This window comes from Talaromyces atroroseus (genome assembly GCF_001907595.1).
Source record: "Talaromyces atroroseus strain IBT 11181 chromosome Unknown scaffold_11, whole genome shotgun sequence".
Lineage (NCBI taxonomy): Eukaryota > Fungi > Ascomycota > Eurotiomycetes > Eurotiales > Trichocomaceae > Talaromyces > Talaromyces atroroseus.
In genome coordinates this window covers 1,026,680-1,049,060 of record NW_017971443.1, presented here as the reverse complement: position 1 = coordinate 1,049,060, position 22,381 = coordinate 1,026,680, and the positions used below count along the sequence as shown (strand labels likewise).

The 22,381-nt window shown below is 48.6% G+C and overlaps 7 protein-coding genes across 7 annotated transcripts; 4 read left to right on the top strand and 3 right to left on the bottom strand.

Annotated features, from left to right (window-relative positions):
* Positions 1–607: 607 nt before the first annotated feature.
* UA08_07649 (hypothetical protein) lies at positions 608–3,172 on the top strand (the record flags this gene model as incomplete). Its single annotated transcript, XM_020262566.1, has 3 exons — positions 608–1,100; positions 1,164–1,523; positions 1,599–3,172. 3 exons carry the CDS (start codon positions 608–610, stop codon positions 3,170–3,172), a joined length of 2,427 nt encoding a protein of 808 aa, XP_020117533.1.
* A 188-nt stretch (positions 3,173–3,360) lies between these two features.
* On the bottom strand, positions 3,361–4,311 carry UA08_07648 (Inositol oxygenase; the record flags this gene model as incomplete). Its single annotated transcript, XM_020262565.1, has 1 exon — positions 3,361–4,311. One exon carries the CDS (start codon positions 4,309–4,311, stop codon positions 3,361–3,363), a length of 951 nt encoding a protein of 316 aa, XP_020117469.1.
* A 744-nt stretch (positions 4,312–5,055) lies between these two features.
* UA08_07647 (D-galacturonate reductase) lies at positions 5,056–6,127 on the top strand (the record flags this gene model as incomplete). Its single annotated transcript, XM_020262564.1, has 3 exons — positions 5,056–5,419; positions 5,475–5,858; positions 5,931–6,127. The coding sequence occupies 3 exons, from the start codon at positions 5,056–5,058 to the stop codon at positions 6,125–6,127; spliced, it is 945 nt and encodes a 314-aa protein (XP_020117468.1).
* Positions 6,128–6,611: 484 nt separating this feature from the next.
* On the top strand, positions 6,612–7,748 carry UA08_07646 (hypothetical protein; the record flags this gene model as incomplete). The annotated part of the gene is made up of 2 exons (XM_020262563.1): positions 6,612–6,932; positions 7,008–7,748. 2 exons carry the CDS (start codon positions 6,612–6,614, stop codon positions 7,746–7,748), a joined length of 1,062 nt encoding a protein of 353 aa, XP_020117467.1.
* A 2,409-nt stretch (positions 7,749–10,157) lies between these two features.
* Positions 10,158–11,251, top strand: UA08_07645 (hypothetical protein; the record flags this gene model as incomplete). The annotated part of the gene is made up of 4 exons (XM_020262562.1): positions 10,158–10,245; positions 10,298–10,463; positions 10,541–10,877; positions 10,946–11,251. The coding sequence occupies 4 exons, from the start codon at positions 10,158–10,160 to the stop codon at positions 11,249–11,251; spliced, it is 897 nt and encodes a 298-aa protein (XP_020117466.1).
* Positions 11,252–12,539: 1,288 nt separating this feature from the next.
* On the bottom strand, positions 12,540–14,339 carry UA08_07644 (hypothetical protein; the record flags this gene model as incomplete). Its single annotated transcript, XM_020262561.1, has 4 exons — positions 12,540–13,287; positions 13,336–13,472; positions 13,531–13,963; positions 14,014–14,339. 4 exons carry the CDS (start codon positions 14,337–14,339, stop codon positions 12,540–12,542), a joined length of 1,644 nt encoding a protein of 547 aa, XP_020117465.1.
* A 440-nt stretch (positions 14,340–14,779) lies between these two features.
* UA08_07643 (Phosphatidylinositol 3-kinase tor2) lies at positions 14,780–22,232 on the bottom strand (the record flags this gene model as incomplete). The annotated part of the gene is made up of 6 exons (XM_020262560.1): positions 14,780–15,175; positions 15,231–18,779; positions 18,853–19,716; positions 19,769–21,032; positions 21,089–22,040; positions 22,106–22,232. The coding sequence occupies 6 exons, from the start codon at positions 22,230–22,232 to the stop codon at positions 14,780–14,782; spliced, it is 7,152 nt and encodes a 2,383-aa protein (XP_020117464.1).
* Between the last annotated feature and the right edge of the window lie 149 nt (positions 22,233–22,381).

The following is a 22,381-nucleotide window of genomic DNA, read 5'->3' as shown; positions in this document are numbered from 1 at the left end:
TTACATGTATTCTAGCATACTATTCTCATTAGCGATATCCATGGCGTGGGATACTCTTATTTAGGTTTATTCTAATCTGTTGTTTAGGAAATATACTTGCCTTTGCTTGACCCTCCTCCTTGCCTGTCCTGCTTTGTCGATATTCCATTGTCTGATTGTCTATACCATAGTCATTGTCAGTCATTGTCATTGCACTGCGTTCCTCCTCTGCCTTGCTAATCTGTGCAGCCTGGTTGCCCTGGTGTTCACTTGTCCTGCCATTACACTCGTGTTTCTTTGACTTCACCTTCCCATTTGCTGCCACCCCATGCTTAGGGCTGTTCAAATACACACGATCATTAATACACTTGCAACAAACATGGCTGGGGTTTTTTATTTACTTTTTCTTCCCCAGCGGATCTTTTTTTTTTTTTKTTTTCTCTCCCTTTTTTTCCTTCCTTTCCCCCCCCCCCCTTCACCCTCATCTCTCTCTTCTTTTCTTCCCCGGTGAAGCCTTCTTCATTGCACATCCTTTTTTGCATTCCCATCCCCAAGCATACAGGCAATAGCTTCAAGTTATACTCTTTGCCTCACTCATCTGTTACTTCATCCTTACTTCACCTCCATCATGGCCGTTCTCTCTCGAATCATCGAGGACTCAGCAGACGAGGAGCAGGTGGCTGACGCGGTGGTCATCCGCGGCCGCTCGGCGTCTGCGCCGTCGTGCTTCGTCTACGAGGAAGAAATCAGACCAGTAAATGTCCCCCTGGAAGAAAAGCCCAAGAAGAGCAAGAGGAAGGCGAAGAAGAGAAAGAAGAGGCAGGACGAGAAGCTCTCCTCGCCCCTCAAAGACGATCGTGTGAATACCGAGAAACCACTGACATCGGCTTCATCTGAAGCATCTCTTATACGAGGGAGACCTTACTTGGAGAACTTGCTAACTATGAAATCGCAGGTTACCCCCGTTGTCGACGGGCCTCTCATCATCGATGGGGCCTGTGCTGCCAGGCCTTCCCGGGCAGAGATGTTGGCTGTCGAGGAGGAAGAGGCTGTCGCTGGTTCTGGTCATACAGTTGTCGAAATGGCTGATGGCTCTCGGTTCAATTTCCCTGTTGCACCATGTGAGTGAAAGATCATTCAGGCTTTGTAGGTTCCTTCTGGTTCACAACTGACGTTCAAAGCAGCTTCACATCGGCATATGGGGTCCTCCCCAATGCATTATGATTCACATGATGTGGATCAGACATCTTGGTTTACTCCTCTAAATGAAGGGGGTTACCCTTCATATGATGTGAGAGGAGCGGGGATGCCCTCCGGAGTTTCATTTCAGACCTCTCACACACACTCATATTCTTCAGGAGGGCCCCTGGAATACTCATCCTCCTCTATGATGGGCTCCTATGTGTATGGATCAGCTTCAGATCCTGGTCAACCAGGACGAATTCACCCCCCGGAACCTTCCTCCAAACACATTCACACCCCAGACAGTGAGAAATATCATCATGAAAACTCATCAATAAGCCCTCCTGTTGAAGGTCATACAGGTACTAGGCAGAAATTTCCCATCACTGACTCATTGCGAGCTTGAAACTTGCGCTGACCCAAAATTTGTATTGCAGGTCATGTCTCAAGTCCAGGCAAAGAATCTACCGCCGAAACCCTGAGCTCTGTCACTGAGCCTGGTTCACCATCAGCCAGGCCCGATGGAGACTCCCGCGTTGCAGATTCGTTTAGCACGACCCCTATTCAGGAAGCTAGTGATGAATCCACCTTGATTCTCAATCCTGGACCAGAATCTATCTCAAATACTACCGAGCCTCTAGCTGATACAGCTCCTCGTGTCTTCCCCACGCCAAACAAGGTCACTTATATCATTGTGAACAACGACTCGAAACAGACCAAAGATAAACAGCACTCTGCTGAAACTCGCAACAGCCAGATTGACAATGATATGATACCACCTCTATCCACCCATTTGCAAGACACGTTTGCATCTGGGAAGTTCTCTGACTCTCAGATTGTGCTCAACTCAGCCGGTGAAATGTTCTGGTCCATCACCTTCAATGCCCACCGCGTCATCATCGACCAAAACCCCGTGCTTAGCTCCATGCTACACCGAGTAGCAGCTTTGGAGCAGTCAAAGTCGACCCTTTATCTGATGGCCGGGAAAAAATTTGCTCTTCCTCGTGCGGTCGAGTTTGCTCTACAAAATCTTTATGGTATGTCCTTGATCGACAAAGATAGTATCGATCAGTTCACACGAAAGGCTCTTGGATGGGACACGAGTGGTGCTGAGAAGCTGGCTGCCGAGAAGATGAAAGAAGTGGCCATGGACCTTACTTTGTGCTATGGTGCTGTGGGTGCGTTTCTGAACGATATTCGCATTGCGCATGCAGCCTTTGAACTTGCTCTTCAGTCGCTGGATTGGACGAATTTGGAAATCGCATTGCATTTTGGTATCTATCCGGAGGATTTTCTGCTGAGCTACGATGACAGCAACGAAAAGGAACACGAGCGGAAAGCCAAAAAGGGAAAGAAAGGCAAGAAAAAGTCTCACAAGAAAGCTACTGAGGCTGAGTTGCCGCCTATTCATGACAATCTGAACGCCCAAGTCATTCAGAAATGGGCTCCTAAAATTGCTTCGGCCGCTATTCAGTTCCTCGTAGATAACCTACCGGCTAACTTCCTCTTCGACCGTCTGGCTCTATCGAAGGAACTTCAAGATCGCATCCCTCGTAATCTACGCACTGGTTGCAGCATTGCAACTCTGAACCCAAATCTCACAAGCCTGACATTCGGGCACCACCCGCAGCCCAGCATGAACTGTACCCGTGCCTCGGCTGTTCTGTTGGCACTTCCATATCTGCGATTGCGCGAATGCTTCGAAGCATTCCGCCAGAAGAGTGGGTTGTTTCTGACATCAGACCTTCTCAAGTCCATTTTGCAAGAACGCGAGCAGCGTCGCTCGCATGCATTGAGGGAGTGGGTTAAGAAGAACAAAAAAAACAAGAACAGCAAAGATTATCCCGAATGGTTCAAGCAGGAGCTGGGATACCAGGAATTTGCGATTCAAGTTGAGACGCGTGTGGAGGGGGGCTTGAGTGATAATGAGAAGGGCGTTGAGTTTTCGCTTCATCGCGAGTGGAAGGGGAATGCCGATGGAGGGCCGGTTATTCGCAAGTTTGCTAGTTAGCCAGTTATTTTCTGGCCGAGGTACCAGGATTCGAGATGTATACTTTTTTTTTCTTTCTGCGTGTTCATATTCTATTCTTGTGTTGCAGTTCTTGTCTCCGTCTTTCCAATTTTGATAGTAAAAACAAAACATTGGTCATCATCATCACTGCTAGCTGACATTAAAGAAAAATATGCATACAGAAAAAATTACCAATTAATAACCTTCACCGGGAAATACTCATCAATCAACTCCTCATAATACGGCCTCAACTCCTCCACTTTGGGCAACTCATCACTCTTACTATAAAGATCATATGGATTAAACGCCTTGACCGCCCTCAGCATCTCCTCATCCTTCTCATTCATCAACTCCCTATACGCCCCAGCATTGTGCCAGGGGTAAAAAGAATGATACCGAATCATCGCCAACGCCTCGGCCGGCAAGGTCGACTGGTCCTTGACAACATGATACAAATACTCATCATGGCCCCAAGACAACATGACGTTCTCCAGCCCTATTCCGGGCGCATATATCCCCAACCCATTATCGAAAACGGGGTGCCCAAAATCGGGGTTGCGCTCAAAACTCTCTCGCCCGTAGATTATGCGAGAATCAAAGGCGCAGCCCACGGGGAAAGTATCGCCGACTACATCCCATTGGCCCTGCGCATCGAAGAAGTAGAGCAATTTGCCCAGGTCGTGAATCAGGCCCGTTAGCTGCATCCACCGCGGTTTCCCGTCGCGCCGAATTGCCTCGGCGGATTGCAGTAAGTGTTCGATTTGGCTGAGTGAGGTGTCCGGGTCGGACTCGTCGATGAGCGTGTTGAGTTTTTCGATTGCTTCCCAGATGGACATGCGTGCGCGAGTGGTTGCTTTGAAGCGGTTGCGCGCCTGCAGGTTGTAGGCTACGGTTTGTTTGGTGTGCTGTTCGATATAGAAGTTTTTCACGCGGTCTGAGGCTGTTTCGTATTGCCGGAATTGGGTCTTGTCTTTGGACTTGTCAAAGGTGGATTCGGTGTATATGTCGTTTTCTTTTTGCTGTTGCTGTTGCTGTTGCTGTTTGAGCACGTTGATGGCGTCGATGTCGTCCGAGAGGCTTTCTAGGGCTTTGCCGTCACGGGTTGTGTTGAACGCGGAGAGCGTTGCGGCGGGGGCCATTTTCGAGGATATATTTCAGGTTTTTCAATGTGTTTAAATAATATTTCACAGTGAGATTTGCATGATTAAATTGTCGACCAGGCATGTCTACCTATATACATTCCATCTGCCTGATGAGCCACCGGAAGTCATATTCCTGTACATCTTGAACTGCTCCATGACCACCAGGATGATTTCAGTCATGATACCAGCGGGGGTTGGTCAGTCAGCTATGACGTTGGATACTATTACTAGAGTTCACTGCTCGGTGAATCATATTCAGTGAACGTATTCATTGATGTGGCAATCGAGACAGATACATGTAAAATGGTTTCCGAGAGACAAATCAGAAGCAGCCTCGGTGGAGAAGCGGACTCCAACTTCAATACGTGTGGCTGGTAAGTAAATACACGCGATATGCAGGTAGAAGACTGGAAAAATGGTTTCCGTAGAATAGAAATTCTTTGCTGACTGCTGAAGACCATTTGTTGCTACCTCTCAGCGCTCAGGTATAGCATTACAGTACTCATAAAATACGTATAGTTATGCACTGAACGTTGCAATGTCATTGGTGGAGAATCGGAAAATCACGAAATTGTGGACTAAAATGACAACAATAATACAGGGCACGGTAATCTGAATACACATACATCTTGTTTATGCGGGGTACCTAGGCATAGACGCGGGGTTTTCAATATAACTTCATACACCATACCTATACACCTTCTATATAGACAGCATAGACAGTGTAGACCTACAGACAACATGACAGCCCTCGCTGACAAACGCTACAAGCTCAACACGGGCGCCGAAATCCCCGCCCTAGGCTTTGGCACATGGCAGTCCACCCCCGAAGAAACACAAAACGCAGTCTACCACGCCATCAAGGTCGGATACCGCCACATCGACACTGCGCTCGCCTACCAGAACGAAGTCGACGTAGGCAAAGGCATCAAAGCTGCCATTGACGACGGCCTGGTGAAGCGCGAGGACCTCTTCGTCACTACCAAGCTGTGGAATGTCTATGCAAACCGTGTCGAGGAAGGCTTGGATACGAGTCTGAAGAGCTTGGGGCTCGATTATGTGGATTTGTATTTGGTGCACTGGCCTGTGAGGATGAATGATAAGGGTACCTATTCTCTCATTCCTCTCTTTGCTTACTGCCCTTGCTTATATGCTCTCAGGAAACCACCCCCTCTTCCCCAAACTGGCCGACGGCGTCACTCGCGACATGATCCACAGCCACAACCACGTCGACACATGGAAAGCAATGGAGAAGCTACCAGCAACAGGCAAAGCCAAGGCCGTCGGCGTCTCGAACTACAGCGTCCCCTATCTCGAGAAACTGCTCGCTGAAGCAACCATTGTGCCCGCCACAAACCAAATTGAGAACCACCCCTATCTGGCGCAGCAGGAGGTCGTTGACTTTTGCAAGTCCAAGGGCATTCTTATTGAGGCTTACAGTCCCCTTGGTTCGACGGGTAGTCCGCTGTTCACGGCTGAGCCGGTGGTAGAGATTGCGAAGAAGAGGGGTGTCGCCCCGGCGACGGTTTTGTTGAGTTGGCACTGTACGTTCTTCCACCTTATATATACCTCTAGGTATATAACTCACGTATTGGTTTGTTGTCTGACGATTATAGTGGCCCGTGGCTCCGTCGTCCTCGCCAAGTCCATCAACCCAGACCGCATCACGGCGAACAGGAACCTGATCGAGCTGGATGCAGAAGACGTGGAGAAGCTACAGAAGTATGCCGACGATCTCAAGGCGGCTGGCAAGACGACACGTTATGTTTCGCCGCCGTTTAATGTTGATCTGGGCTTTCCGGATAAGTGGTAGTGTAGCTATTTATGCTGTAGATATTGCATTATGCATATATAGATACCTTGTATACATGGATATATATCTCTCTCATTCATAGCATTACCTAGATAGTATCACAATAGATTTGAGGCTGGCTCGCCGTGGCAGGGTGCGCGTGTTATGGCGACATGCAAGAAAAGCTACTGCTTCGTATTATCATTCCAATTCCGTTGGTTACCTGTACTGAACCAAATCCGAATCCGACGACATACATTAGACTTACTGATCTGGTTAGCAGTGCTCAGCAGCAAGAAATGCGGTGAGGGAAAAGAATGCCCATTGGAAACGGGTTTCCGAGCCCTAGTTAAACGAATACAGTAGGGACAAGTGTCAATCTCTCCACCGTATTTTGGATATGAAATGGATGGTATTAATATCTGCATCGTCGCTGTATTGCTGAAAACCTCATTTTCCACAAATATTGCACCCTTTTAGTTGGTGTAAGTAAGAAGTATACGGAATGGCCCGTCTCCAAACCGCCGTGGCTGGCCTGGGCCGCATGGGCAAACGACATGCGCTACATTTTGCCGAACAGACTCCACGCGCACAGCTGGTCGCTGTCAGTTCCCCGGATGAGTCCGAGCTAGAATGGGCTCGTCGGCGTCTGGGTCCGTTGGGCGTGACGGTCTACAAGAATTACGACGACATGCTCAAGCACGAGGGCTTGCAGGCTGTGGTTGTAGCTTCTGCGACGGCAGTGCATGCTGAGCAGACTGTGAAGGCGATCGAGAAGGATTTGCATGTTTTGTGCGAGAAGCCGTTGTCGACCAGCATTGAGATTGTAGGTCCACATCTAAAGAGAGAGAGAGGGAGAGAGGGCGAGAGGGCGAGAGAAATCATCCTGACTAGATAACAGTCCCAATCCGTCCTCGACGCCGCAAACCGCAAACCCCACCTCAAAGTCCTCTGCGGCTTCTCACGGCGCTTCGACGCCTCATACCGGGACGCCTTTGCCAAAACACAAGCCGGCACAATCGGCCGGCCGAGCGTCCTCCGCTCGCAGACATGCGACAAGCTGGACCCGAGCGGGTTCTTTGTTGCCTATGCGCAGTTCTCCGGCGGCATATTTGTGGACTGCTCTATACATGACATCGATTTGACGCTGTGGTTCTATGGCAGCGAGGCCAAGGTCAAGTCTGTCTCTGCGGTGGGCATTACGGCTGTGGAACCGGATTTGCGACAGTTCAATGACCGCGACAATGCAGTGGGACTTGTGGAATTCCATGACGGGCGAATTGCGTACTTCTATGCTTCGCGCATGATGGCCGCGGGCCAGGAGGATTCCACGGAGATCATTGGCACAAAGGGCAAGTTGACGGTGAACACGCAGCCGGCAATGAATCTGGTGAATATCTATGAATCAAGCGGCGTGCGGCGAGAGCTGCCGCAGCACTATTTCGATCGCTTCAGGGAGGCGTTTGTCACTGAGGCCAGGGAGTTTACGGATAGTTGTCTGGATGATACGCCGGTGCCATTGCGGCTGGAGGATGCGGTTCAGGCGATTAGGATTGGGCATGCGTTGCAGGAAGCCTTGATCGGGGAGAAGAAAATTTTTTTTGACCAGACTGGGAAGAGAATTGAGAAGGCTGCTTTGTAGATAGAATATTGAAAGTAGAGCCTTGCGGCCTGAGGTGTCCAATTCAGGGGTAATTTCTGATAGAGACTTATCCAATGAGAGGCTAGCGTCGATTTTATAAATAGCCTTACCTATCCACGTGATTTCGTGGGAAATGGAAATGGCTACAGCTTCCTCTCCTACGAGTGTATCCCAGATAGTTACCACTATATGCTTTGACCTTGCCGTTTTCTGTTGGGCAACGCAGTGACGATAAATTTACACTTCCAACCTCGCACCTGCAGTCACTAATCCCCCCCTGGCTCTTCAGGGAAGGACTATCGCTTATATACTGGACGATCGTAAGAATGGATTTTGACCACCTAGCAGAACAGCAATCAGAGCGATTCCTCCAGATTCGGTTACAAAGCCTGCTTACGCATGCACCAGAAGAGCTTGCTGGTAAGCTTGCTGTCAAGCCCCGACCTGGCACTCCATCCACCGCTTCCCGATTCTCGAACGGCGCATTCAACTTCTGTTATCGAGTCACCTACCAAGATGAAACACGTATACTGGTTCGATTTGCTGCCCTTGGTCGCGTATATTTCCGCAATGAAAAAGTGGAAGACGAGGTGGCAGTGATTGAACTTTCTCGCTCAGAATACAGCCAGCATGGTAGATTCATTCGCCTATCGAGATAGTAGATAGCTGAAACACGACGGCGCATCGCCGCGCGCTATGCGAATAACGACGGTCCAATCGCTCGCATTAATCGTAGTCGCTGTGCCTGACGATTTTCTCTTCTTTCTTGGAATTCTAATAAAAGATTAACCTGAATCAGAGGTGGGTATTGACTGTTGAGCACCTAGGTACTAACTCCTAGCGTTACGCTAGTGCTCTATGAGCGATTTTGATGCTTAGTCTAATCCTTATCCCCTGCATGTAACTAAGATAAGCGCGAGGCTATGCCCATTGGCAGAGGGCTTCTGCAAATCAGAATCCAGATGTATGTTTTCCCCTATGGATTTAGTATTTTTAGCAGCTTCATGTTGGCGCTTAAACATTGCTGTCTAACGGGTCTAGGTTAGGTTGCAATGGAGGGGTGACCAGTAAGCACACAGAGAGCCTTCAAAATGAATACTACTACTGCTATCTAGCACGAACGAAGGATAGAAATATTCTAGATGTAGGGAATATGGAGCTCAACAGGCCTACGCGGAGCCACGACACTGGGTTGTGAAGATGCTGGCCTGGGGACTGAACTTCGTCTGGAAATTAGGGCTACATGGCTCTAAGCAGCTCAAAGATAACCTCGTTATCTGCAAGCACACGTTAGTTGTGCAATTGGGTCCCTTCTACGCTGGTACAAGGAACATTCTTATGGCTAGAGCTATAACGGTCATGACGACTCCATCACTTTCGAATGTCAAGCTTTTCGAGTGAGTGTTCGAACCTGTCGAGAATGCTGTGGATTTGCGACACAAGCTTGAGCCGCGTAGTAGTCAGGTTTCCAGGATGATTCTTGTCAACCTCCACAGTAAAGATGGGACTTTGCATCTATAGAGGCGAGTCAGCTAAGGACATAGTATAAGTTCCGAAGAATCACATGTCTAGTCAATTCACAACTGATATTCAAGTCCGATGCCCAGGTATAAAGGAATGCCTCCTGGTCAGGCGAGCCATCCATGACTTGAATACTGAAGGATTCGTTGTTATTATCAAAAGAATGCCTTTCTTTTCACGAGAGCTTAGCACAAGCTGCCGCTTCTATCACAATCTCAACGGGCACTTCTTTTTGAATTCGTGCAATCCATCACGGAGAATTTCGGGGGTTCCATATCGCCTACAACGCTATTCTATTCCAGTAGAGAATGCCAACGTCTAAGAGCGTAACTTTGCTAAAGCTAGCATAAATTTTAATAGACATATGCATATTGCCATATACGAAGTGATTTAATTTATTATACCCTGATGGACGACAATCCCGTCACTAAACGATCCTCAAGAAACTCTATCTCTACGACGGCTTCGGAGAGGATACAGCAATGGTTAGACTGCGGGCCGCGGGGTCAAGGAGTACGTCTTCGTATGCACATTGAGAGATAGAAAAAAGTCTCATGAACTGGACCTAGCATTCAGCTACCTACACTAGTGTCCGTTCCTGGCTGTGTAGAGGCCTATGACTGATACACGTGGCGTTTTCAAGGTCGTATCGCATGCAACTCTGAAGGATGAGCTATTTTGGGCATTGCGCTGGCAGACGAATAGGGACAGCCTCCGAAATGCTTGTTTTTCGTTTGGCGTGGGCAGTGCTTCAACGAAGGAATGCACTGGGTAGAGTCGTGTTTCTGGATATAAAATGGCTGCCAGCCCGCGCCTGCTTGAAACCAGGATTGGAGTGTTCCTGCATCGATATCATCAACCCGCCTGGCCACGCCGTCTTCGCGCAAAATGAAGTATCTTGCTGGAGCAGGAGCAGCAGCAGCAGCTTTGCTGGCGTTGTCTACCGCGGCCGCCGCTGAGCCAATTCATCGTCGGAGTGAGTTTGCTTAGCAAGAGATAAATGTGCAGAAACTGACGCATGGCACTAGCAATTGGCACATCTCTCCTCGATGACCTAGACCTGTTTGCCCAGTATAGTGCTGCAGCATACTGCTCAGCCAATCTCGACTCCACTGGCTCTGCTCTGGCATGCAGCGTCGGCAATTGTCCTCTAGTTGAAGCAGCGGACACTACAATCCTTTATGACTTTGACGAGTGAGTCCTATCACCGGACCAACTGTTTTTTTCCCAAATGCTTCGCCTTTCGCAAATGACTGATACTGTTTGTTTAGAACCAACGACTATGGGGACACGGCGGGTTACATCGCGGTAGACACGACAAACGGATATATCATTCTGACATTCCGCGGTAGTGATTCTCTAGAGAACTGGATTGCCGATCTCACCTTCAAGCTTATCGACGCCAGTGACATCTGCTCCGGATGTGAAGTGCATGATGGCTTCTGGAAGTCCTGGGAGACAGTAGCCGACGATATCACATCGCAAATCGAGTCTGCTGTAGAGACTTATCCCGACTACACTCTCATCGCGACTGGGCACAGCTTGGGAGCTGCATTGGCTGCCATTGCGGCAACTGTCTTGCGCTTGGACGGATATACGGTTGAGCTGGTGCGTTGTCATATATAAAACGTTTTGATCAATCGGGAATAATAATCATCGGACTGACATGCGAATAGTATAACTACGGTCAACCGCGTATTGGCAACCTGGCCCTGGCCGACTACATCACCAGTGAATCCATGGGAACTAACTATCGTGTCACCCACACAGACGACATTGTTCCCAAGGTGCCCCCAGAGCTGTTAGGTTATGCTCATTTCAGCCCTGAGTACTGGATCACCAGTGGCAACGACGTGACTGTGACAGACGCCGATGTGAATGAAGTCGTGGGCGTGGACTCGACGGCTGGCAATGACGGAACTACAGACGACAGTGTTGAAGCTCACCGGTGGTACTTCGTTCACATTTCGGCGTGCTCGTAGAGAGACAGGTCTCTTTACAAGCTGTGAGTTGGGGCATTCGCGCTCCAGATATCACACATTGATACCTAGATACTTCAATACGAGACTTCTTATCTAAAATACAGTGAGATACTGCATTCATTCATAGTCATAGAGCCTAGACCTACTACCTCGGAACCCCATTTCCAATGGGCCATCCTTCTCTCACCGTATTTTTATACTCTCCGCGTAGGTATATTTCTTTTCCCATGAATTCCGAGCGTTGTTGTTGTTTATTGGCCTTTGGCTAGGTAACAAATGATGGAATCAGATGATACTTACCACCAAACAACTTGAAAAACAGCCCATCTCTCTAGCAAGCCTCGTATAAAGAGCGGAAGATTGAGGGCTCATCAAGAAGCGCTGCGGGAGAATCGAACTCGGCAAGTTTGCCACCGTCTAGAACAAGGACTTTGTCAAAGTCAACCGCACGTCGTAGCCTATGCGCTTTCATGATAACAGTATGGCTATGGAAGCGTTCGCGAAGGAGTCGCTGGATTAGCTCGTCGGTATCCGCGTCAACGCTGCGAGTTGCCTCGTCAAGTATCAGGATTGATCCATTCTGCTGCAACATTGCTCTCGCGAAGCTGAAGAGCTAGAGTTGTCCATGCGAGAATAGTCCGCTATCCATGATGGCATCTAGGCCCCCCTTGGTACTAATTGTCTTCCATAGTTTGACCTGTTCAAGAGCAGCAATGATCTGCTCGTCTAGAAATCATTATTATCAGGAGCCATACGAAAGGAAACAGATATCATTGAGTTCGGTAATGTCATGTCAAGAAGTGGACAGTTACTGGAAGAGCCGTTGTCAGATGGATCTAATCTTTGAATATAGTGATCTCCAAAAGACTAACTGTCCCGTAGACTTGCAATTTATCGGTCTTGCAACGCAGGAATTCATGGAGGATCCCAAGTGAGATCGCAACACGGGGCTTGGTACTCGTCGTTGGATCTTTAAGTTTCTTGAACAGCTCAAAACGATTTTTCTGGACTTGCTTGAACGAGAGAAGAAGGAGCCAGGGTTCATGGACCAGCCGTTTCGTGGGAGATATTCCTTGAGGAAAAGGCTCCTTTGAATGGATGCAAGCAGAAATTATATTTTGGGACAGGATCCAAGCAGAGTTCTGAAGAAAACGTTACATCAGGATTGTATGATGAGGTCCTCTCCAACATAGTTTCCCTCGTAAAATAAAAGTAAGATCAAATTAATCATAAAGATATGTCCTTGACAATACTATGCCACTCCCAAAATGAAGGAAAAGTGAAAAAATTATAGAGCAGCATCATTAGCATCACCCTGCGTCGCCGTCACAGTTGCCCTTCTCTTCCTCTTCGTAGCAACCTCGCAGGGATCTACGAGGCCATCACCACGTAGCCACGCCAGCCCCTTACGGAACCCAGCGCCCTGCACAGCTTCAGGCGACCATTCCAGCACCGCCCCGAGTAGTGCCCACGACACGACTATGAGCGCCAGTTCGCCTGATTTCGACTCGCGCCAGTATCGTCGTTTCACGCCCGTTGCCCACGCGGAATAGATAGCTGATCGGAAGATATATGTAAACAAGCTTCGGCCTTGCTTGAAAAAGGCAAAGGGCAGTCCGCCCGCGGCGCCGCTGATGAAGAATCGTTGTGTTGACAGGGCTGAGCGAGGGAGGAGACTATTCAGCAAGCATATACTTCCCCAGAATGAGCCTGTTGAGGCGGACAGTATGGCTGTCAGGCTGAGGATTCGCTTCGAGATTGTGTTTATTGAACCGGTGGGGTTTGAGAGTGATTTCTTGTAGCTGGCTGCTGAAATAGCAAGGACTGCAAGAGTGATGGTCCGCGCTAATCGAGGAACAGAGTGTAGGATTTGGTGCACAAAAGCGGTGTTGCAGCTTGGTGTGCTTGGGTGAAGCAAAGCACATGACAGCGAGGCAATGTTGGGATGAGCCGGAGATGTCAATGGTGAAATTGACTGAATTTGTTTTGGGAGAGGTTTAGGATTATTAGGATGAAGAATTGGCGACATAAACGTCCTAGAACAGTCAGTCGGGCAACTTCATCGAGTCAGCAGTCATACATACGGCCATTTAAGACTGGCAATTGAGCCGAGAGAATCAACTAGTTCATGCTGACTCGGCCAGTCCAGATGCGCCGGGAAATGTGCAGGTCGATCTGCAATATAGCTAGACGAGAACCTAAGGAGCAAGTCGCCCATCCACTAGAGAATATGAGCTCACATTTTCATCAAGAAAAGAAGAAAAGAAAAACCAGTATACCTTGGGTATAGTTTCACGATCAAACACAAACGCATGAAACAATTGCGCACAAGAAATCGGCATCAGCAGCCAGCTGCCAAACCACCAAGGCTTATGCTCCAAATACCCCTTCTCATTGAGAGCATTATAGAGAAACTCCAAACTGCGAGTAGCCGTATATATCGCCAGCGTAACGCGAATACGGCTTTGGGGACAAATACCCAGAGCGACACCAGCCAGACTAGCACCCACAGCAGGCGCATATCTCGACGTCAAGGCCCAGGAGAAACGAGGATTGCGATCCCTAAACGGCTTGGCATCGTCTGTTCGAAGATTTGCGCGTAGTCGGACGAAGAACCGGTACAGAATGCGATGGGCCAGAAGGGCCAGTGAGAGTGATAATGCGAGTCGGAATTTGGGAGAGCAAAGAAAAGATTCGCGTGGTTTTTTAGCACTGATAACTCATTAATATATAGACAGATATATATGAAAACAGAGGCATACCTCGATCCATCCTTCCTAACCCTCGCCATAACAACTTCACTCAACGACAACCCACCACTAACCGCCAAAAACATCCGCAACGACGCCCGCACCGCAGCTACATTGTATTTATTATTTGTCGTCGTTCGCACAATCGTTTCATATCTGAATGGCGTGGGCAGGCGCTGCTCAATCGATCCGGAGCGCTTGAGGATGCGTTCGTGTAGGAACTTGTATTCCTTTGCGCTCAGGGAAAGGCGCAACGCATTTCGTATCAGTGGATGGATCTGCGCCTGCGACTCCACGGCAGCGTCATCGGGAGGAGGACTGAATTTTTTAGATGGCATTTCGGGTATTTTCGATCATTGAGTCGTTGAGCAGTGGATAATGGGAAGGAAAGTTGATCACAGCGTTTGGTTCCAAGGTTGAGGGAAGGTTGCTGACAGCCGAGGCACATGGCTTGGTTCCCCGCTAACCCCGGATTGTTCGACCAATCGTAGTGGACTAAGTATATGCATCATGATATAATAATTATTATACTTATTATGGTATGGCATTATGCAGCTTCCAGAGAAGAAAAGAAAAGAAAAAAAAAATACAACCGCCAATGAAAATGGAAAAGAGTATACACATATTGAAGGAACATGCTCCGTGCGCCCTTACACAACTAAAGAGAGAAAGAAACAAACCCAGCCCAATGCCATCCTCCATCATCTTACACCAACATGCACTCCTTTATTCTATTCGCTTATCTCACCTACAAATTGAAAAGAACAGAAAGAACAGCCTACCAGAAGCTGCACCATCCAATCCAATGCTGACAGATATTCTCAACGCTAGTCGCCTGAGCGAGGAGCTTGTCGACCTGGTCGCTAACGTTCAGCTCTTCATTCTGTCTAAAGTCACGTCCCGTAAGCTTCTCCTTGACACGAGCGAGGACTTGCAAGGCACGCGCGTTCTGGGCCTCTCGTGCCTCGGTCGGGAATCCCTGTGGTGCGTCTAGGATACCGCCGCCTTCCAAGATCGACGCCCTACGATGACGCGAGAAATTGCTTGGTTGAATGCCGTGCTCGAGATTGACATCGTCGGCGATAGATTGCCGACGGTCTACTGTAGCGAATGATGGCCGTTCTGGTGACTCACGAGCTCCAAGGCGCCAATTGATCAGAGGATCGTGGATAAACTAGAAACAGTTAGCGCCATGAAGCCACCAAAGCTTAAAAAAGAAAAGAACTCACAGCTTCCAGCACCGCCATCAAGGACTCCTTGTTTTCTCGAATGACGCGCATGACTGCCTCACATGTAATGCGATAGCTTCCCTCGATATTGCTGACTTCCATAGCAAACGTTAACATGCGGGTAAGCCGGAACGGAACTCGTTCAGGATATTTCTCCCGGTGCATAGCGATCTCGAAACAATCGCCAAAATCGATATGCACCACTTTTCCAGTAACCCTATCAAGCAGCAGATTCGAAGGATGTCTATCACCAAGGCCGAGTATGTATCCGACCATTGACATGACTCCAAGAGAACGCGTGTAATTAGTACGCCGCTCGAGCCAAGACTCCGAGCTCTTGCTCTTCAGCCAAAGCACACGGTATAGATCCTTGCCCGTAGTGTTGTCCATAGCGTATCCAAAGACTTCGACCTTCTGCATTAACGTGAGGTTGTCGTAATCAGGCGCCATTTGAAGCATGATGCGATGCTCGATATTGAGCAAGATACGCCGGCTTTCTCGATACTCCTTGATAAGCGCATGCAAAGTGTCGCTGTTGCAAACCCAACCTAATAGACCCGAATTTTGGGACAGTGGGATGGCCGGGAATCTCAGGACGGACAAATGTCGCTTGAAGCTCTCGCTATCGTTATCAAGTAGTGTATTCACAAGACCGAACAGCTGCATAACACGTTCGTCCTGCCGAATATCCTCGTGTCCCTTAACAAGGTACATGTAAGAGTTGCCGTCACTTCCCTTGAGGGTCATTCTTCGCGGTCGCTTCTTGGTCTGAAGAACGTAAAGAACGGGGTCAAAGCTTGATATTTTGATAACGGGCCTGCCTGGGTGGTACGTTCCTGGAACGGCGAGGTCAAGATCCACGGCATCCTTAAGTTTGGGAGACACGTATTTCAAATCCAGCGTGGACAATTGAGGCAGCTGACGTGCAATCTTGCGGAAAACAGTGTAGTACAGCTCCCAGGCTTGATTCAGATCTCCAAGCTCTTCGGTTTCACGGTATATGATACAGCATTGTCTGGCTTCAGCCAAATCGCGTCCGAAGGCTTGAGTGAATGAAACCTCCCTCAAGGTCTGAGCTCCTCTATCGAGCAAGTCATGAAGAGGAGCCAGCGTGGAGAACATGCCTTCCACGTTATGGTCACCGAAATACAGTCGGGACGCTTCCTCTAGACCTTCATGCCACAGTTCGTGCCACAAAACAGCAACACGGATTAGCTCATTACTGACAATATCGGCTTGTTCGACAAGCTTAGCACTGTGTTGCCTCATGCTTTCCATGATATAGGTGGCTGATTGAGATCGTCGAGCAACATTGGATTTCATCGCAACAGTCAACGGGTATACGAGTGCCTGCGGATGTGCCTTTCCAACTTCACTGAGGAGCCGATGCACTGAAGTGCGCACTCGTGCATTTGGCTGATTGATGCGCGCAATCAATTGTGGCGTAACTGCAAGCCAGGTGTCGATATTTACCGAAGAGAACCCTTCAGTAACGACACTATTAACATCTTGATCGCCTCCGTGCGTAAACCATAAAGTGAGTAACCTCAAAGTATCCTGCAGAGAAGATGTAGAGGACAGCGAAATTGATCGGAAGAAGCCGCGAATTGCCGGAACAACGTGCTCATTGACAATATGCCCAGGAACCGAGGAACCATCACGACTCTGCTGAGCAGCCAAGGTTGTGGCGACTTCAAAATTCGCCAAAGCCCATGCATGCCAAGCTTTATAAGAGTCGCGGTTGAACTGGGTTGCTGCCGAGTAGGCATTAAGCACTTCGCGAACATGTTCCGGTCGCCAGTCACCACTCTGAAGAGCTGTCTGCCACTCGCCCTGCTTTAGATAGCCCTTGGCGAGAAGTTTCCTTAATTTCGTTGCATCCCCAACTCGCGACCGTAGGTGAGTGATGTCTGGATTGGTATCAATGATACCATTGACGCCATTCGTACCATCATGTTCGGCATGATTCGCTATGAGGGCATTGTACCTCGTTAAATCATCTGCTAGGCTGGCAGTGAATTCTTTCAGAGACTGCAAGGCTTCAGACTGATGTCCCTGCGCCCATGCAAACTTGAAGCGTGCGTATTTGACTTCCGGCGGTACCACCACGGTTTCGACACCATTAGGTCCTTCGACTGCTGTCTCCAAGGAAGCCAGAGTGCGCTCGGCGATACCCATTCTGTTCGATTTCCGACAGAGATTGGCGTACTTGATCATCATATATAGATTTTCCTGAGGCGTGGTTACAAGCTGCCGTACTTTCAACATTCGTTGCCACACTTCAGCGTTCTGTTGGCAACCAAGTAATCTCTTGGTCCACGTATCACGCATTGCTTGCTGCTTTTCGGGATCGCCAACATTTTGCTTGAAAATGATAATTTCTTCAAGCTCTGCAAGCATTTGCACGCGAACAACGACATCATAAGCCCGATTGTAGGATTCACCCAAAAGAGCAGAAAGCTCTGTATCCAGCCCGTTTCGTACTTTTTCAATGTAAAGTGCTGCTTCTTCAAACTGGTTCCGATGAATGGCTAAGATAGCACCAAAGAAAGATCGATCCGGGGTATGTTCTTTCATAACACTGAGATAAGAGTCCATAAGCTCCCACTGGCCACGACCCCAAGCAGCTGCAGCAGCTAGCGGTGCGATGGCTCGCCTATGCTCCACAGACGCCTGGTTCCATTTTTCCTGTGCAAAATCAGATAGAAGCTTCCATTCTCCAAGAGCGTGTAAACAGCGCATTTTTCCCATGGTAATGCCGAAAGAGTCTGGGTCTTGTTTCTCACGCCGTTTGTAGGCTGCAAGCGCTTCATCCCAGCGCTGAAGCTTCTCAAACCAGGTCTCTCTAAGTTCAACATCACGATATGCCTGAGCCTTGCGTAGAATACCGATGGCTGCATCCGACTGTTGAAGCTGATTATTGATTGTAATCAAGGCTTCTACTGCGCCTGAGTTTTGATCCTGTTCAAACTCGAGTTCTTTGTAGTGAAGAGCTTTTGCGAATGCATGACATTTACCCGCATACCGGCCCAAAGTCCGGATGTCAATCGGCAGAGCCTTGTCATCATGCTCCATATATTCTGCCAGATTAAGAAGTATTTGTAGAATTTCGGGGGTTATGTTAGGGGAGGTCAATGCCTTCTCAATCGAACGCACAAGTTCCTCTTGGTACTGATCGTATAGTTCAGTCCAGCATGAAACGAAGGCAGCATTGAACAAATCCTTAGCAAGAGGTTGGTAGATGCCAGCTAAACTGGCGCATGCCCTCAAGGCTGGGGATGGCGATTCTTTCAGAAGCTCCACGCTAAAGCGTCTGATCCATTCTTGCCAGTCTTCCCGCGTTGACTTTTGCGAGGCATCCCATGCATTCTTGAGATGTTGTTGATTGACCTGCATTTTCTTCTGACCTATTTCCGCATAGTTTGTGTCATCCGTTAAGGTGCGATAGTTTTCTTGGATATTCAAATCCTGCGGGAGTGACTCGCCCTTTTGCAATTTGACGACATACGATTCATATGACGAATTCGTAACCTGGTTTTGCTTCATAATCTGCGAATAGTAATAACACAGTTAATGGGTCATGTGGGAAAGAAAAGAAGAAAATGAACATGGGAGTAAATACCTTATTGATAAGCTGGATGTAATGATTGAAATCTTGCCCTAGTTGGAAGATAAGAGCACATATACAATCCATAGCGGCTTTTTGAAGCGTTCGGTCGTTACTTGCGATGACTCGAGACAAAGAGTGTATCATCAGCGATGCAAAGTCGGACACATTAACTTCGCGTGATAGCTTCCCAAGGGTCTCAATGGCAGATTTGCGGATATTTGAGGGGTTCTGCGACTTATCAAAGAGTCGCACAATAGAGGGGACGATCAAGTGCATGTATTCTTCTCCACTAGAACCGAAAATGAGGAAGGTATGTAAGATTCGTTCGGAGGGCTGGCGACGTGCAGAGGTGTCCTTCTCAAGAGTATCCAGCATTAAAGGAATCAATCCAGCCAGGTATTTCTTGAACTCTCCCTCTAGTGCTGTGGAGATAGCCTCTATCAGAGACAGTATAGTGGCTTGTACTTGATGGTTTAATTCCCAATAATCGCGTATTGTGTCGATGATTTCGGGCAAGAAAGCACGAATGTGCTGGCGTACGATATTTACCAAAATCGCAAGCTGATTAAAGTACGACTCTAGTCGGCTGACAGGCGAGCTCCTAATAACTGACAAGAATCCTGGGATTATTTGCCCAAGGAATGAAACACATTTCAGACCAAGGGTCTTGAAGATCGTGACAATAGCGTCGATGACAGCGGAGTGGTATTGTGCTAAAGAGTTCTCGCGCAGTATGTTCTGCAAAAGCGTATTGATGACCACTGTAGGATAGTATTCCTCACTGGAGGGTGTCAAGCCTTGCATAATGAGAGCAACATCTGAGATCGGCTGCACTTCATTGATGTAATGAACCTCGGGTGAGGTTTCACTGATTTGCTACGGATTTGTTAACTCGGAAGATGATAAGTTGCAAGGATAAATTGCATACCTGGTACTTGTAAGGATCCAAGGCTCCCAAAATGCCCAGTAATTTGATGGTTTCCTTGCGCAGTGAACCCGTCTGCTCTGTCTTGATAATGCTGATCAGGACAGCAAGTAATTGGGGGTATTCCATATACGGTTCAATCACATAGCCGGAATTGCTGGCAAGTTGCCCTAGTGTCCGCAAAGCGGCCTCTCTTTTCGAGTGCGAGGACAAATCTTGCAGGGAGTCTAGGATAATCGGCATCAACTTTGGTAGATAACTCTTCATCTCAGCACCACCAACATTTGCGAGTTCGCCAATGGCCCGCAACGTTGTGGACGCCACATTTGCACTAGGGTCAGTAGTCTTGGGCAGTAAAGATGTAACCATGGGGTCAACATATGATCTTATGAGTTTCGTTGCATTGGCCACAAAAAGACTGATAAGTTGTGCACTCTCTTCCTTTTGACGAGCAGTGCTTGCAAAACCCAGACCCGTCAAGAGATTGACAAGTAGTTTCCTCAAAGGAGGGAATACGTATGCCGGATTGACGCTAGAAAGGCGCCCAATGATACTAATTGCAGCTTCACGAACAGCAAAAATCTCGTCATTCACGGCCAGAAACAAGCATCTAATATTCTCCGGCTTCGCTAAATGGCGGTCAAACTTCCGGTCCAACGACAAGAGAACAGTGCGTCGGATCTCAGGATCAGGGTCGCCCACGCCCACGGTAAGCAGCTTGTCAATCACTTCGCCAACAACCTGGATGGAATGGCTACTTGTTTGATTGATGATAGGATCGTGCACGAAGAGCTGACAGCAGGTCAAGGCGGAAGCCTTTCGTATCTCTGGGTTTTCGCTTTCAACGTATCTGATGGCGACATCTCGAACGAATTCATTTAGTATGTGACCGGAAAAGTCAAAACTGCCCAGAGTATGTAAAGCTAAAGCCACTTCTGTGTCGGTGTGGAGCTCCTGAGGAGTGAAGTCCTTTGCAAAAGAAGGCACAGGAGGCAACCTGTTTTCGGGACATCCCAGAGGTCGGAAGGGCGTACCACACAGGATGATACTCAGCATGTCCAACAATTTTTCTTGTATTGTGGGTTTTATGGGAGGAATATAGTGTGCCATATCGACCAAAGCCTGGGTTAGGGACTCGCTCAAGCCACAGGAAAATATTGGGTCGAGCAGAGCTTCCATATATTTGCTCAACGCTTGTCCAACCGCTAACGACAGCATGCTGATGCATTCAAACATGGGTCCTTCGTTTACGCCCGCGCGATTCCTCCTGTATTTAAAGTTAGACGGCGTATTCTCCCTGAAATCGGTCAGAAAACAACTTACGCTTTCAAGGCTAAACCTTCGCGAATGTAGACTATGATTGCATCGAGGTATTGCCCGATTGCAACACCCACCGCATTGGCAATCTTTCCAATTGCAATGAAAGCGGCATTGCGTTCCTTCTCTCTTTTAAGCTGAGCCTGGAGGTATACCATAAATCTATGCAAGTAATTGTTCGTAAAGTCCATCGGTGCATAGGAAGCAAGTATCGGGATGGTACGGACAACCTGGGTGCGTATTTTGGGGTCTCGGTGGTCTTTGAGGCGAAGCACGATCTCACAAGTATTTCTATAATGTTCATTCATAAACATAGCACCTTTGAGAAGAAGTTCTCTCAATATCAAGAGTGATCCGTGAATCCAATCTACATTGCTGGACTTGAGGCCTTGTAGAGATTCTTCGTAAATACGCGCAAACCACTGCTGTTTCACGCCAACATCTCGTGCAGCAATTATCTCAAAACATTCGCTAACGGCCTCAGCGGCAGTCTCTCGGATAAGGACTTTGGCATCCCTGAGGGCGACCCAAATCAGTTCGAAGATTTGAGGAACGAATCCGTACAGCAGGGTCGGCGAGCCCTTGGCTAGTTCTCGTATAATCAACACCGCCGCAAAGCGTCTGCTTTCCTGCCTTTCAGACTGCAGCCATTCAAGGGCAGATTGTATTTCGCTCTCCACCAACTCTGCCGTCAGGGCACCGCCGGGTTTCGCGAGGCGGCCGAGGGACCGCGCGGCATATATCAACACTGCATTGTCATTGCTCCGTAACGCACTGCGCAGATAACTAGCAAACCGAGTGGTCTTTTGCGCAGCATCTACCCCGTCAAAATCAATTAATCGATCGAGCGCTAGGAGACCGCCAATCTTCTCGTTGGCGTCGCTGCCCGTGACGACGAGTTGGGCTATTCGCTGGCTCACTGCATTATAGAATTCGAGGAATTTCTCGGGGGCCCAGTCTAGAGGCATCCGCTGCCTGTTAGTCGAGCATCTAAATGCGAAGAGAAGAGCGGCAGCACCATACCGCGTGAAACAGTGAGCACGTTGTCGTAAAGCTCAAACGAAGCTCTGACTCGTGCTTCTTCGTTTTTGGACTTGAGCTCCGTGAAGAGCCTCTGGACAACGTCGGTCACCGGACCTGATTGCGCCATGATGGATAGCAGCACGGCGAACACATCTGATTAAGAGCTCTGGATTCTGCTCTGGGGGGGGGCACGCTTTGATGGGCAGAGCAGAGCAGAGCAGGCGGTAACCAGACAGACTGAAGGCGGAAGCCATCAGCTGCGCGGCTGCACGGGCC